General features: G+C 38.9%; 1 protein-coding gene across 1 annotated transcript; it reads right to left on the reverse strand.

Moving 5' to 3' along the window:
- Positions 1-1,749: 1,749 nt before the first annotated feature.
- Positions 1,750-4,227, reverse strand: LOC105043059 (protein PSK SIMULATOR 1). The gene has a single exon (XM_010920474.4). The coding sequence runs from the start codon at positions 3,639-3,641 to the stop codon at positions 1,974-1,976; it is 1,668 nt and encodes a 555-aa protein (XP_010918776.1). The 5' UTR covers positions 3,642-4,227; the 3' UTR covers positions 1,750-1,973.
- Between the last annotated feature and the right edge of the window lie 9,978 nt (positions 4,228-14,205).

The raw sequence follows: 14,205 nt of genomic DNA on the forward strand, positions 1-14,205 counted from the left end.
GAGATCACGGATAAAATGTACCCCCAAGAGATGGCACTATGATGGCCTTGAGTACCCTGAAAATGGATGGATCACACAACGGATAAGCTACATGTGCATAGAAGCTTAAAGAAATATAGAAGATATTTGGTTAAGGGAGTGGGGGTCTGAAATCGGAATCGAAATAGATGACTTCCATTCTAATCGTTTGATTGGGATGAGTTCCATTCTGATTCCGATTTCGGAGTAGAATGGGAATAGTTCAATCTATATAGAATTCAATCTCTACTCTTCTCTATGGATTCAAATTTTCATTCCAATTCCGATTCCGATCACAAACCAAACGCTTCGGGATATTTGACCATTTCAATTCCGATTCCAAACTATTTCGATTTCCATTCTCATTCTAATTTCAGTTGCGAACCAAACACCTCCATAATGATGCCTCCCAAAAAAGAAAACAACTATCAGTTGAAAAAAAAAGGATGTAAAGACGGGCATGGAAGCTTTGGAACAAGATTAATGTTGAAAAGCCAGTGTTGATTTATGAAGAGATTTAGGAGGTATTTTCATAACCAGAATCGGAATCGGAATCAGAATTGGAATAGAAATTTGAATCCATAGAAAAGAGTCGGAATTGAGTTATATATTGATTGAGCTATTTCCATTCCATCCTGAAATCGAAATCGGAATGGAACTTCTCTCAACCAAACGGTTAGACTCCTACTCCTCCCAATCAAACACCCCCTTAGATTTGAGTAATCGGAGGTGGAAACAGAGTGTTGCCGCCCGAAATCGAACTCCAGACCTCTTGCTTAGAGGGCAAGAGGAGGGACCATCACAACTAAATTTCAGTGATGAAGTACTTGCAACGTGAAGATGATGCTACCATCTGTCCCTGAAACTAGGGCTTCCAACCACGTTCTTTACGTCCCACCTTGATATAGGCATTTTAGCAATTCAATAGCAATAAGAGAGCAGAGACCAGCAGTAGTGCAGCTGAAAGAAGTAAACAAGGGCCAGATTTTGCTTGAACCTCTCAGTCCTTTAATGCATTACATTGGACATCTGGGAACCCGCACTGAAAGCCAGTCAACTGATTCTGAAATCTACCCCTTCTATCAAGCTGGCATAAACCGCATAATGAGGACGAGATGACTGCTTGAAACAAAGCAATACAACTACCAAGACTGGAGTGGCTGTAAGCAAAAACTCCAATGGAACAAAAAGTTATTCCCCTAGCAGGCTAAAGAGTGTTAACAGAGACAGCAAATTGAACTACATGTAGAAAGCAAACAAGTATCGAGTTACCATAAATGCACTTCATCCATACTTAATACCATGTAATGAATTATAATGTACAAGGTTCTCAGTGAGGTTTGGAAATGGCCAAATCAACAATATGAAAACAAAAAGATATACACTGAGGAATAAATTCCAATGCAAAGATATAGTAGAATCCAATAAGAAATTGTTTTATGGTATACAATATTGTTCTGGAGGTTAAAACAGGAGAATTCTTACTTCAGTAGAACAGATTGAAACAGTTGTGTAGCACATGTTATATTAAACTTCTTTCAAGAAACTTCACTGCACAAAAGAATTTCATGAATTGCCAGGATTGCTTTTTATTTAGAACTTATACAATGATCTCCAAATGGCTATACAGAAGTTATTTGCGTATCTCTCAAGGATGTAGTAGAAATTTTGATATAAGCTTTCATAATAACACACAGAAAATAGGTAATACTGTCATAAAAGTCAAATGGATGGAAACCCTGAAATCTATGCATAGTTAAGTATCATGGATTTCTGAACATAAGGAATCATGTACATCATAATTCAAGAAAAATTCCCATACCTTTAGGGGAAAAAAAAAAAGAAAAGCAACAATTTCAAACTCTATACCTCACCCATGAGGAAGTAATTTCAAAACTCAACATAATTTCTTTAATCTTTTCAAAGTTTCCGAAGAATCAGTGAAGCTAAGCTTTCTAGTATCGCATATGCCACTCCATACAGTCATCAGAGTCCATACTACTCCTACAATCCAACAAAGCGTTCTGCTGCTGCTCATAGCGGCAAATATAGTTCAACCCAACCAGAAGCTCACATATAGCTGCTTCTGTCTTCTCCCTGTCAGCAAAATACAATGTTTGTAGCATCAGGACATTTGTCCTCAAAACAATCTGCTGCTGCTCAAAGTTGCGCTCAGTCTGCCACCGGATCATGTTATGAGCCATCGGAGCGAGCCAGCTCAATATTCTCTCAAGTGCTTCCTTCCAATCATGCGCAAGAGGTGCATCATAGATAGCTAGATTCTTGACGCAAGACTTAAGACTCCTTCTCAAAGCCAGCCTCAAGCTTGAGGGCAGCATCTGGTAGAGATCATCCCTGGCCTCCTCCCCAACTAAATGTGGATAACAAAGAAACTTCTCGATGATAATTACAATATTTGCATAATGCAGTGCGAGAGCCGAACCGCCGACGGTGGACGGTGGAGCAAGCATTGTTAATCTACTCTTCGGCCCAAGCCGCAACCACCCGATCTTGCCACTCTGGTTCAACCCCTGTTCCCCACTGAAGGGAATGGAAGCACCCGTCACCGACCGGCTCAGGCAACTCTCGGTCTCGAAATGCTCGTCGCTGTCCTTCCCCGAAGGAGGGCTGCCCAAATTGAGGCACTCCATGAAGAGCCTGCCGGTGCTCCCGCCGCAACGGAACCGGAGACGCTCCCTGCGAAAATTTATGCCGGAATCCGCTTCAGCTCCAATCGGTCGTGGAATCTGCCCGGACTTGCCTTCGCTTGTATCTGACTGAAGAAGCCCCGAATGGATTGTGCGGTGACCGGAGGGGATAATCTGGCCGGAAAGCTGGCGACTTTGATCGGAAACCAGGCAATCCAAGCCAAGAACAGACTCCCCGAACACATGGCGGATGCGGGAATAGATGGTGCAGACCGCCCGGGCGAGGAGGAGGACGACCTTGTCATAGGTCTGGTTCCAGAGGGAGGCGTCCCTTAGGTGCCGCACGTCGTGCCGCTGCCATTGGATCTTCTGCTCGACGGCCCGGCGGGTCTCGTCGTGGACCGGCGTCGGGGGGAACTTCTTGGCCGACTGCTCCAGCTGGGTGAGGACCTCGAGCTCGATGTAGAGGGTGGCGGTGGAGGAGACGAAGCGCTCCATCTTGCGGACGGTGCCGTCCATGTCCTTGGAGAGGAAGCCGAGACCGGCGGGGTCGATTCGGCCGGCGAGGAGGTCGGAGTAAACGTGCTCGAAGCCGAGGAGGGCGGGGTGGGAGCAGCGGCGGCCGAGGCGGGAGGCGACGGCGGCGGCGCGGTTGAGGTCGTCGAGCTTCTCGGCGAGGGCCAGCGCGAGGAGGTACGGCTCGTTGGTGGAGACAAGGAGGCGGACGGCTGGGGAGGCGAGGGTCTGGGAGCGAAGTCGCGCAATCTCGGAGTCGGAGAGGGAGCGGTAGAGGTTGACGGCCCGGGACATGGCGTTGGCGACCTCGAAGGAGAGGATCCCAACGGTGTCGCCGCCGTCCTGCGGTGGCTTCGAGCCCTCCTTCTTCTTCCTGGGGCCGGCGGCGGAGGAGGAGGAGGAGGAGTTCTCCAGGGATAAGGCGGTCCGCATCTTGTGGATCCAAGGCTCCGCCACCATGGCCGAAATCTCGAACCAGATCGAAACCAAGTCGATGCTTTTCCGCCTCTTATCTCCTAGGGTATCCCAGAGGTATCTCGAGATGTTGGCGACCCCTTTTTCGAATTCAAATTACAGTTTTTTGTCTCTTTTAGAAAAAAATCAGACGCCTTTCCGATCGATAAAAGGGAAAGATCCGATTTTTACCGAGAATTCCGAGAAAAGAAACACCTATTGAGGAATCCAACTACTGGAAACTCCAAAACACGCGATTTCTTAACCCCAAAAATAGAGAAAAATCTAAACTTTTTCTTCTCTCCTTCGATTCCACTGATTTGAGCATCCGCACAGCTACCGGAGGTCAGATGCGACTTCGGAGAAAGGAGGAATGGGCGAATCTACGTCGTCTTCGACGAATAAATGGAAGGGGTGGGGGGTGAGCCTGGACAAAATACGAGAGGGGGTGAGAGGCCCCTATGTAACCATTCTCTCAATCCAGCGAAAAAAAGGATAAAACCATCTCCTTTGGTCTGGAGAGCGGCGGAGACAGCTGCATTCTTTCTAGCACACTAAAACCATACCAAAAGAGGCTTCCCATTGAATCCCGGCGTCCGGAAGTCATAATCACCCACATTTATCAGTTGGTTTGACTTTTTGGACCTTATTCTCTCTATTATCATCTATTAGAAGAAATGGACGCTGAGGTGGCAACCACATCAGGTCGGATTGGATGGAATATAGACCCGATAAAAAATTTACCAACCCAATTTAAACTATTTATTAACTAGAATAAAAATATATATCTAAATTATTTTATTTATTAGATGAGTAATCCAATAAACACCATCCGTTGATTGCATAGATAAAGTTGAACGAGTTAAACGGTAGACGGGTTAATTAAATAGAATAAAAATTAATTAAATAATTTTAAATAAGTTCAATTGATCAGATTATGGCCGATCTAATTATTACATAGATCAATATTATTAAATTTAAATCCAATTTATCCAATAAACGAGTGTAAATAGATTGATTTATTTATAATCTAAATTTATTTATTCATATTTTAGATCCGAACTTACTTAAAATGGATCATTTATGGATCACCAATCATTAGAACATAAATTGCTTTTCTCCATATGCACATTAGAAATTTAAGCTATGTTATGACTTTATTTAAATGGCAAAACTTTCTTAATTAGCATAACGCTACTGAGTTGTGCATAATCATAGCCTTCTAGCCAAATAACTAAAATGGACAAATTTGATTTACGTTATCAATGATGGCCATTGCATCCCATGCAAAAATGGTGAATGGAACGTCCATGGACATAATGCATGTCTCCAATTTCTACATGAATGAATACGAAATATGAGATGTGCGTGTCATATTTGGTGGTCTTAGTCTACTCTTAATAAAGTTATACCTTGGTAAAGAGTAACTAGGAGAGAGGATATTAATTCCTTTTGGCAAATTTGGTAGAAGATCTGCATCATGCAAATAAGGAAGTTGTTGAATTAGGTTTTTCTTTGTTTTCGCACCTAAATGGGAGAGGGTCGTTTCTCCGGTCACGTCCATAGTTGACATGATGGTATGATTAGATAGGCTCCATATCATGTATGAGAAATTATATCTCAAACCATATACACCATATCAGCAATATACCACACTAATCCCATTTCAAAAAAATCTAACTCTCTTAATGGAAAAAAATTCAAAAAAAAATTCATCCATTCTCAATCCGGTGATATGCCAAAAATCAAAATAAGATTAGTGTGGTGCATCACTGACATAGTACATGCGGTGTAAGATATAATTTTTCATCATATATAGGGCAATAAATGTATGGAGTCCATCTAATCATGGCCATCGCATTAATCATTTAAGGTCAAAGAATTAAAATACAGGTGCAAACTAAAGAGGATGCAGACCCAAATTTACTCTCTCTAATTACCTTGTATCCTTATTCAAACTCAAAATATACGAAGAAGTGAGGATAATTTCATTCTTATGATAGAATAAAAACCATATCTTCTAATGGACATTAAATTCATGAACTTAAGTAATGCAAAATTTATTTGCAGAATAAATCTTATCCCTCCAAACTTATTTGAATAATTTTTTTATTCTTTCAAAATTTATTTCCAGACCGCAACGATCTAAGTTTCTACTTTATATTAAAAAATAAATAAATATATAAACACTTCGCAATGGACCTAAACTGCACTCAATGCGAATTGAGTAACGACTCCACAATCACAGAGCTCCATGTCTCCTCCCTTTAAAAATCTTCAATTGAGTCTTAATGGTGCATTCTCAGGTATCTGTGTTGGCTCTCTTTATTTTTTTATCTTCCAACAAAATGGTGGTATGTACCATTTCAAGCATAAGTGATTTTAGAGAAGAGATAACTTTGTGTCTGAAATTATGACAATTTGACACACGCAAACACACTAACACATACCAAATAATGATAAAACATTGTGTAAGCACAAAAATGTCCACATTAGCACAAGAGTAACATCTATTAACTTTAGGGACAGAGACACATGCCTGAGTAATGGCCCTACCTCTGCGCACCTGACAGCATTCGCCTGAGCTGAAGCCACTCCAAAGGAATGTGGAGCCCAGACACAACTTCAATGTTTTCTTGTTCTTTTGGACTAGCTGCAGTCGAAAAGCCTCAATAAATTGAGATAAAAACACGCAACTGGATTCATCAAATTAAATAAGATAGTGCCCTTATAATCATCTGAGAAATCCTGAAATATATGATATTAGTTATTATAAATTAATATGATAATAGTTTATCATCTATTAACTCTATTGACTTCACTGACTTGCATTGGCTACTCACTAGTTTTTTGAAGGAAGCTACTCACTAGTTCAGTCCCACCGGGTCATAATTTCCCTTGATGCTGGTAGCCCCTTGGTCCCGGTGCCAAGTCTTAAAAATATTTGGTTATATGCGAATTAGACAAACTCAGACGTCCAATGGTTATGGCCTCACTGCGTCCTTCCAAACACAATCGTCTTGGCAAGAGCAGACCCAAGGACAATGGGCCAACCTTCGCTATAGACCAGTACACTTTTACGGCTGGCAGAGCCAGGCGCAGGCTAATGGCCGTTACCAGTAATAGGAATGGCGGGCAATATTGGAACTTTGAACTGTGGTACTTGTAAATAAAGCGTTAAACATGCAACAAAGTTCCAATCTAAGATATATAATATTATAATATAAAATAGTAATTTTGTTAAATAATGTTGATCTTATTTACGAGGATTCATGCATGTATATATTCAGTTCTATATCGGTTGTGCATTAGATAATATTTTTAGATACTTATATAGTGACAAAAATTCAAATAATATATTCAAATTATTTTTTTGGATGAGATCTTAAGTTGTTGTTGATGATATCATAACTGACTTGTCCAATGATTCGTATGAACTAGAGGACCACATTGACTGAATTTGAATTTTTTATCTGATAAGGATGCTAGAATTTAAACAAAGAGGGTACATGAAGATTCGTGTTGGCATATATTTAGTTTCATATTGATTATGTACTAATTAGATCTTATATATTTATACAAGATTAGGGAATCAAAAGAATATCTTCTGAGTAGTTTATTTGGATGAGGTTTTGGATTGTTATATGCATTACTACTATCATTTTTACTCTTTTGTAACTTCTTTCAAGTTTTTTGACCATAGGATCCAATGACAAAGAATGTTCTACTCCACAATTCTAGCAATCAAGAATAACCTTTGATAAAGATATTGTGCTAGCATGCTCTTCGCCAAGCTTCTACATTACTTAATTTATAGATGATATTTATTTATAGATAATTTAAAATAATTGATGATATTTAATATGTTGGACCTTGACTTTGTAGTCTTATCTTTGGATTTGGCTTGATCAAGTCTGGTTAAATCTAGTTAACCTAAATTCAGTCTACCTCATATATTATACAATATATATTTAGTTATTAAAATATTGAAAAATATATTTCAACCAATATTTAGTAGAAAAATTACTTTAAAAATATATGCATGAAAACTTCAAAAGATCTCAAGCTGTCACTACGTCTTTTAGATGAGATCTTTATGAGTTACTTCGATTGGGCTCAAAACCAAATGAGTTGGCTCAGGCTCTACTCACTCACATCTCTGATAGTATTTGTTTCTTTGAAAGGCTTGTCATCTTCAAAATAAAGCATACCTTTGTGGGTTCTTTAGAGACATATACAAGCTCTTTTTATAGGGCTCAAATATATTTATTTTATCATTGCTACGATTATAAATTGAATTCTAGAATTTGGACTCCATTCAAAATTATCTTCATTATTTTCTTTCAATGTTGGAGGCCTATTGCATGCACTCTTTTCTCTTGAATGCTTCGAACTCTAATATTTTATTTCATGGATGGTTTCCCTTCTAAAGAAGCAACCTTTCTTTGAAAAAAATTCAATTCTACATGAAATTCTCATTATCCAAGAGACCCCCTCTTTTTTTTTTAAAAAAAAAAATTATTGGAAACATGCATCACACATAGAAAGGTGGAGTTGCTAGACAACCTCTTCAGCGCATTCCATTTGGGAATGCTAAAAATGCATTATATAATTCAGTGACCTTGGTCTAAATTAGCTGTCTGAATCATCCTAGATTAAGGAAGATTCTCAAAGAACTGAGGCGACTCCACTGTGGGGTCATTCACACTTGGATGGCTAGACACATGCATTGTATGTGTTGAGTATTCTAGCATAAGATAGTATTATCTCCAGATATCTTGGCTAATTGACTTGGAGTAACATCATGGGTTTTAAACATCAAATCCCGTGACAAGAAGATGAGAAGCTAGACCAATGCATAGATGTCCCCTGCAACACCAAAAGCCAAAAGGATGGTCGATGGCACAACTACAATGGCAAATTAATATTAAATGGAAGTCCAAATTAAGACCGAGTTGGAGGGTCCAATGGAGGGTGACATGATTTTCAGTATTACGTGGTTCCATTGTCAACTAGCCATGTGTGTTCGATTTAGTTCTTCTGCCAAGTTATTTTAACAATTTATAATAAATTTAAAGTTTGGCATAAGATTTGGGTCTTTTTCTATTCCACTGTATTAGGTTCTAGATGCGTGCATCATGCATGTGCAATGAATGGATATATATACAATATACAAGTTAATCAACCACTATTAAATTATATTGATATAAAAGTTATTAAATTATATTTTGATGAAGGCATCATAGAGGAAATCAATATCAAGAATCTCTCAGAAGCATAGTATGACTTGTTACACAGGTCTAAGCCTCACAATTTCAGTGTGCAAATGAAAGAAGGGTTAGGTGGGCAAAATCATTGACTTTTTGTGCTGAGATTTTATGCATACGCGGTCATCCAAATCCCAAATACTATTGTTTTTCAAAACCCTTCGTTACAATATTATGCTATATCCCTTTTTCCATCTTTCTTTATAAGCCTTTGAGATAACCTTGAATCTCTAATTGTAAGGCTTCAAATCACCATTTCATGTTTCTAGGATATATATCTTTATCGATTTCTATTCTTAGTTTGATGTTTCAATTTTTTACGTTATTTTTTGTTGCATCATACATATTTTTGCACATTCTAATTTATATTTTGCTTATCTTTTGGATTTGGGATCCTTATTTCTAACTAAAACTTTGAAATCTTCTTTCAAGTTGCAAAGTTGTATCATGATTCTACAATATTGAATAGGAGTCCTTCTCCATGGTACTCTGAATTTACTAGACATATCTCCTTCCATGCTCTAGGATAATAGACCCAGATAGCAATAATGATCTCAATAGAATATCTTATTCTCATCAATTTCGATCCAATCATCATTTTCAATTTTATTTCTATGATGATTGAATTGGTTGCACTCTAGTCTAATTCTTCCGAATTTGATGCCTTACTCTCCACAAATTTCCTTTAAATATGATATTATCCTTCCAATCAATAATATGGATTAATTGTTTTAATTCATTATATAGAATTTTACAAACTAATCAGGCTAGGACGCCACCCAGTTTAACATCTTCGTCTTAACTAGTTGAGTTGCTAGGAGTAGACTTGTTTGACATGATTAACATACAAAATAAAAATAATCATATAATTAAAATGTTTTTGTGGCATGTTTGTGCACTCCAAGGATTAAAATAAAAACTCCAGTATGGAAAACACGCCCCAGTTGGAACTAAAAGTTCAAACATAAAGAATTTACCATTGTTTACCAACCTAGAAACCTCTCGAACATATATATGAATATGGTCATGTTAGAGGAGTTCGCATTTAAAAATTTAATGAAGCCTCTTCCTAAAATCTACTAAGCCCGTTCAAGTCATATATTCTAGATGATATCTATCGAGTTGCCGTCATTTTTGTCTAGCTTTTTATTGTAATATATATGAGCTAGATTCATGTTAAGATAATTATTCCATCTTCAAATAATTTTAGTACTACTAATTGGTAAATAGGCTTTTAAATTTGATGGGGCCCTAGAATTATTAAACTAAGTAATTAGTGTAGCCAACCAAAAGAACTCCAATTTCTCTACATACATGCAATTTAATATATATATTATATTATATTATCTTTGAAGCATCCACATTCATTTACAAGCATGTCTGTCCTAGAGATCTGGCAACCTTCAATCTGCCTTCTATTCCACTTGTCAAATTTCCCACCAATTCATACGACAAGGGCACTTACATGGGAAGGTTGCTTTTTCTTTAGGAACACGTATTGAAGATTCCTCGACAAAACACAACATTTTAAATCGTGAACCTCTTTTTGCACTCTTTTGAAGTCGAAAGCTGGAGACACTATTACCATGTTTATAACCCAAGAGGGTTGTGTCCTCTGAAACATCAACTACATCGTATCCCGCAATGTTGTCCAACCAATAAATCAATAATAAACATCATTTGATAAAGACCCCTGCTAAGCCAAGTTAACATGGCAGGCTCTACAAAAAAAAAGAAAAAAAGTAGGTACCCGTGGTGTGGCACGTTTTTTGAAACCATGGTGCACCATAATGGTCCCAACCCCTTTACTTTTGTGAGAGAGAGAGAGAGAGAGAGAAGCCATACAGGCCATGAAGTCGATAGGGTAGAATGGTTTCGGTTACCTTATCCTACCGTCACATTAACTCCTATTCCTTTGGAGCCTTCCTTGGTGGAGAACAATCAGGACGAAACCTACTCCAACAGAGCTCCGTGCCTCTACCAAGCGTTTGGAGTCTTCTTGGCATACGTGTGGTACTTTTTGTCCCTTTGTTTTGCTTTCCATAAATCACCCATTTCCGAGGCTATGGAGATGGGTTGGGCCGTTCCCTTCACCTGCTCTTCCCGGCGTGGAGTGGGAGTTGCTTTCCTTTTGGCTCCGCTCTTTTCGTCTCCTCCAGCTATTGGAATTGATTCAAAGGGGCCTACATCACACGGCAGACCTTGGGAATGGTTGGTATTCTGGTCTCTTCTTTTGCCTAGGGTTCGGTTTGTATCTTTTGCATGAAAAATGGTTTTTCTTCGTTTGCAATAGCAACCGTTGGATCGCATAATGGTCATTTTGAGATTATGTGGGAGATGGAAGAAAGACATTAAATGCCTTAAAATTTGTATAAAATGCGATCGAAAGGTTGCGTCGTCAAAAAAAAAGATTACCATTCTTTCACGAAAAAGATACAATCCAAATCCTTTTTCTTATGCTTGTCCCAAAAATAAGAGATGCCAATCCGGTCACCAAACTGATTTAGTCTAACTTAATCAAAGCTATTCTAATTCAATCTGATCTTTGGAAAAGAGACGCAATGACATTTCTACAGCAGTCACTATTAGATAGTGTCATGCACAGAAATAGTGCACTGTTTTCTAAGGGATATGCAATGATGTCAACAGAGTTATGTTCTCTGATTTAGTTTCCAAGTGTTTGACGTGTTCCTGGTGTCAGGTGGCTAGGGCCGTGGCAGACTCGCCCATTTGACATTAGGTATTACGCACTTGATGATCACGCATCAACTCAACCATGGCCTTATGTTCCTTGTGCAAGGAGACTTAATCTGCTATCTATTGTTAAGGAGAATGTGAATATAAGTTCCAAAACCTTCACATAGCCTTCTGTCTATCGGATTCGGATTGTATCTTTCGCTAAAGAATGATTCTCATTTTCCACAATATGCACTGTTGGATCGTGCAACGGCCACCACATGATTTGTGCCGCTATGCAGGCGCATGAAGGAGAGAGTTTGAAATATTTTGAGAGCTGTACAGATGATCCAATGATGCATATCACGAAAAAAGATTAACTATTTTTTGTGCGAAGATACAACCCAAACCCCTATCTACCATGCATGGCTATGATAGTTGTCTATCGCATTTCTCTCCACTCTTCACATCTTTATAACTACTACAGCTCTTACCAATGATGAAACTTATTTAATTCTCATCGGCCGAAAGCAAGGGGTCTACTTGTCAACTTAAAAAAATAATCTCTTAAATTAGTCGAATATCACAATCATCCAGTCCACATACGTCATGTGCATTCCATGAGTCTAATTTTTGATAGTCCAACCAACCAACCTTTACCTTTTCTAATTCACTAGAGATGAAAAGCATGTCCTGTCCATTCTTACGGCACAAACATTCTTCCTTTCTATCTAAGATTATGTGCTAAAAATTGCGAATAAGCATCTGGAGATAATTATGCATTGCTTTTTCGATTTAGGCATTCATAATTATGAATGACCGAAATATGCTTTCAATATGTTATAATTAATTTCCTGGTGCATATTATAGCCCCCAAGTGCACGTATTTGAAGTCATGCCACCATCTTCTTGAAGCTAGGTCATACCACAAAGGGAATTCTTAATAAATTCTTGGAGCAGAAACTTGGAGCTCCTTTAGAGCGGAGTGCACCAACAATATTAGATTGGTCCTTTGTTAAAATTTGTATCCAGGTTCCGGTGAAATAAAGAACTAGACCATTTTAAAGCGATGATATTGTAATTGCTCACAAGAAAAAGTAATGATGTTTTCTGTCCATAAAGTTTGTTTAACAGTATACAGGAGCCAAATCCCTATCAAAAGAATAATCCAGTGATTATACTGTTGCTGAACCTATAGTTGGATAAATCCATACAGAAGCAGCTAACGTCAAAATGTTAATTTTTTTTATAAGAATTTTAGAATAAAGACGGGAGATTTTACTTAAAATAGCGGGTAACTAGACCATAGTGGCACTAATTCTTCGCACTAAAACCGAAATCAAAGTAACTAGATCATATGGTTTCTTTGAGCACCACAATTTCAATCTCTCATAATCATATAAAGTTTTGCAAATAACCAAACCTTGGAACCCCCATGCCTAACACTAGAACTCTTTCTTGACAACTTGGTTCAACCATGTTATGGAGCAGGATTCACATTTTGTTTATCATCGGGATAGATTGTGAGCATTTCACATGATTCATAACAACATGCACTCTGCCTTGATGGGGGAATAGGTTGTCTTACATTTCATTTTTGAATAATTCTCCTATACATACCCTAAGGATGCACCAGGATGTAGTTGTTCTTAACCAATGATAATAAATTGCTTGTAACATGGAAAACAAAAAAGAGTTGCCAAGCAATATATGAAAACAAGAACATTCTTTGATTATAAAAAAAATCATTCAAGTTCTGTAAAATTTTAGTATTATTAGAGTAGTATTTACAGTATATGCTGCCACTGAGAATATTGGTTCACAAGACATCCCCTACCTCAGTTGCTTGGACTGAGACCCTTGTTTGAACATGACAAACCAGGCATGAAGCCATTATCTTGTACTAAAATCAAGTAGGTTGCAACAAAAGGGTGCTACATGATGTATCCATTAGAAGCCGTGTCAGAAGAGCTTAGGCTTTGTTCTTGAACATACCTATCTTCCAACCTTGATACTGTTGCTATCTTAGTGAGAGAAACGCATGTGACAGCATTTTGTTTGTAGCAGAGTGCCATTCTGTAATACCCGAACATTGTTTTAAAAAATATGAGCCACATTTCTGAATTAATTTTTGTTGGGATATACCGATCAGCCCCTCTACACCGACTTATCTTTGGACCTGTCCGACCGACGTCCGACTCTACCGACCGACGACGACTGCCGACAATAGCTGCCGACAATATCCGACCGAAGGTATGCCGGTCGAACAGATCCATACTGTTCCCGACCAGCCAAGCGGCCGAGCTCAAATCACCGACTCACTGTCGGGGGTGGCAGCCGACGTCCGACTTTCGCCAGGCACCAGATCAGTCGACGGTGTCTTCGGATCATCACCCGACGTTCCGACAGCCGAATACCGACGTATAATCGGCCAGCCCACCCAAACGCCGTACGACCGCTATGGCAGTTGTCCTGTCAAGTACATGCGGCATGGCCGCCCTGAGGTATTGTCCTGCCAAGGACACAGACTGATCCCAGTGACTTGACAGCCCACGGGATTTGACAGCCTTCGACGATTTGACAACCTTCGACGATTTGACAACTCCCTAGTTGTCTACACCATTAAT

Source organism: Elaeis guineensis, chromosome 4 (genome assembly GCF_000442705.2).
Source record: "Elaeis guineensis isolate ETL-2024a chromosome 4, EG11, whole genome shotgun sequence".
Taxonomy (NCBI): Eukaryota; Viridiplantae; Streptophyta; class Magnoliopsida; order Arecales; family Arecaceae; genus Elaeis; species Elaeis guineensis.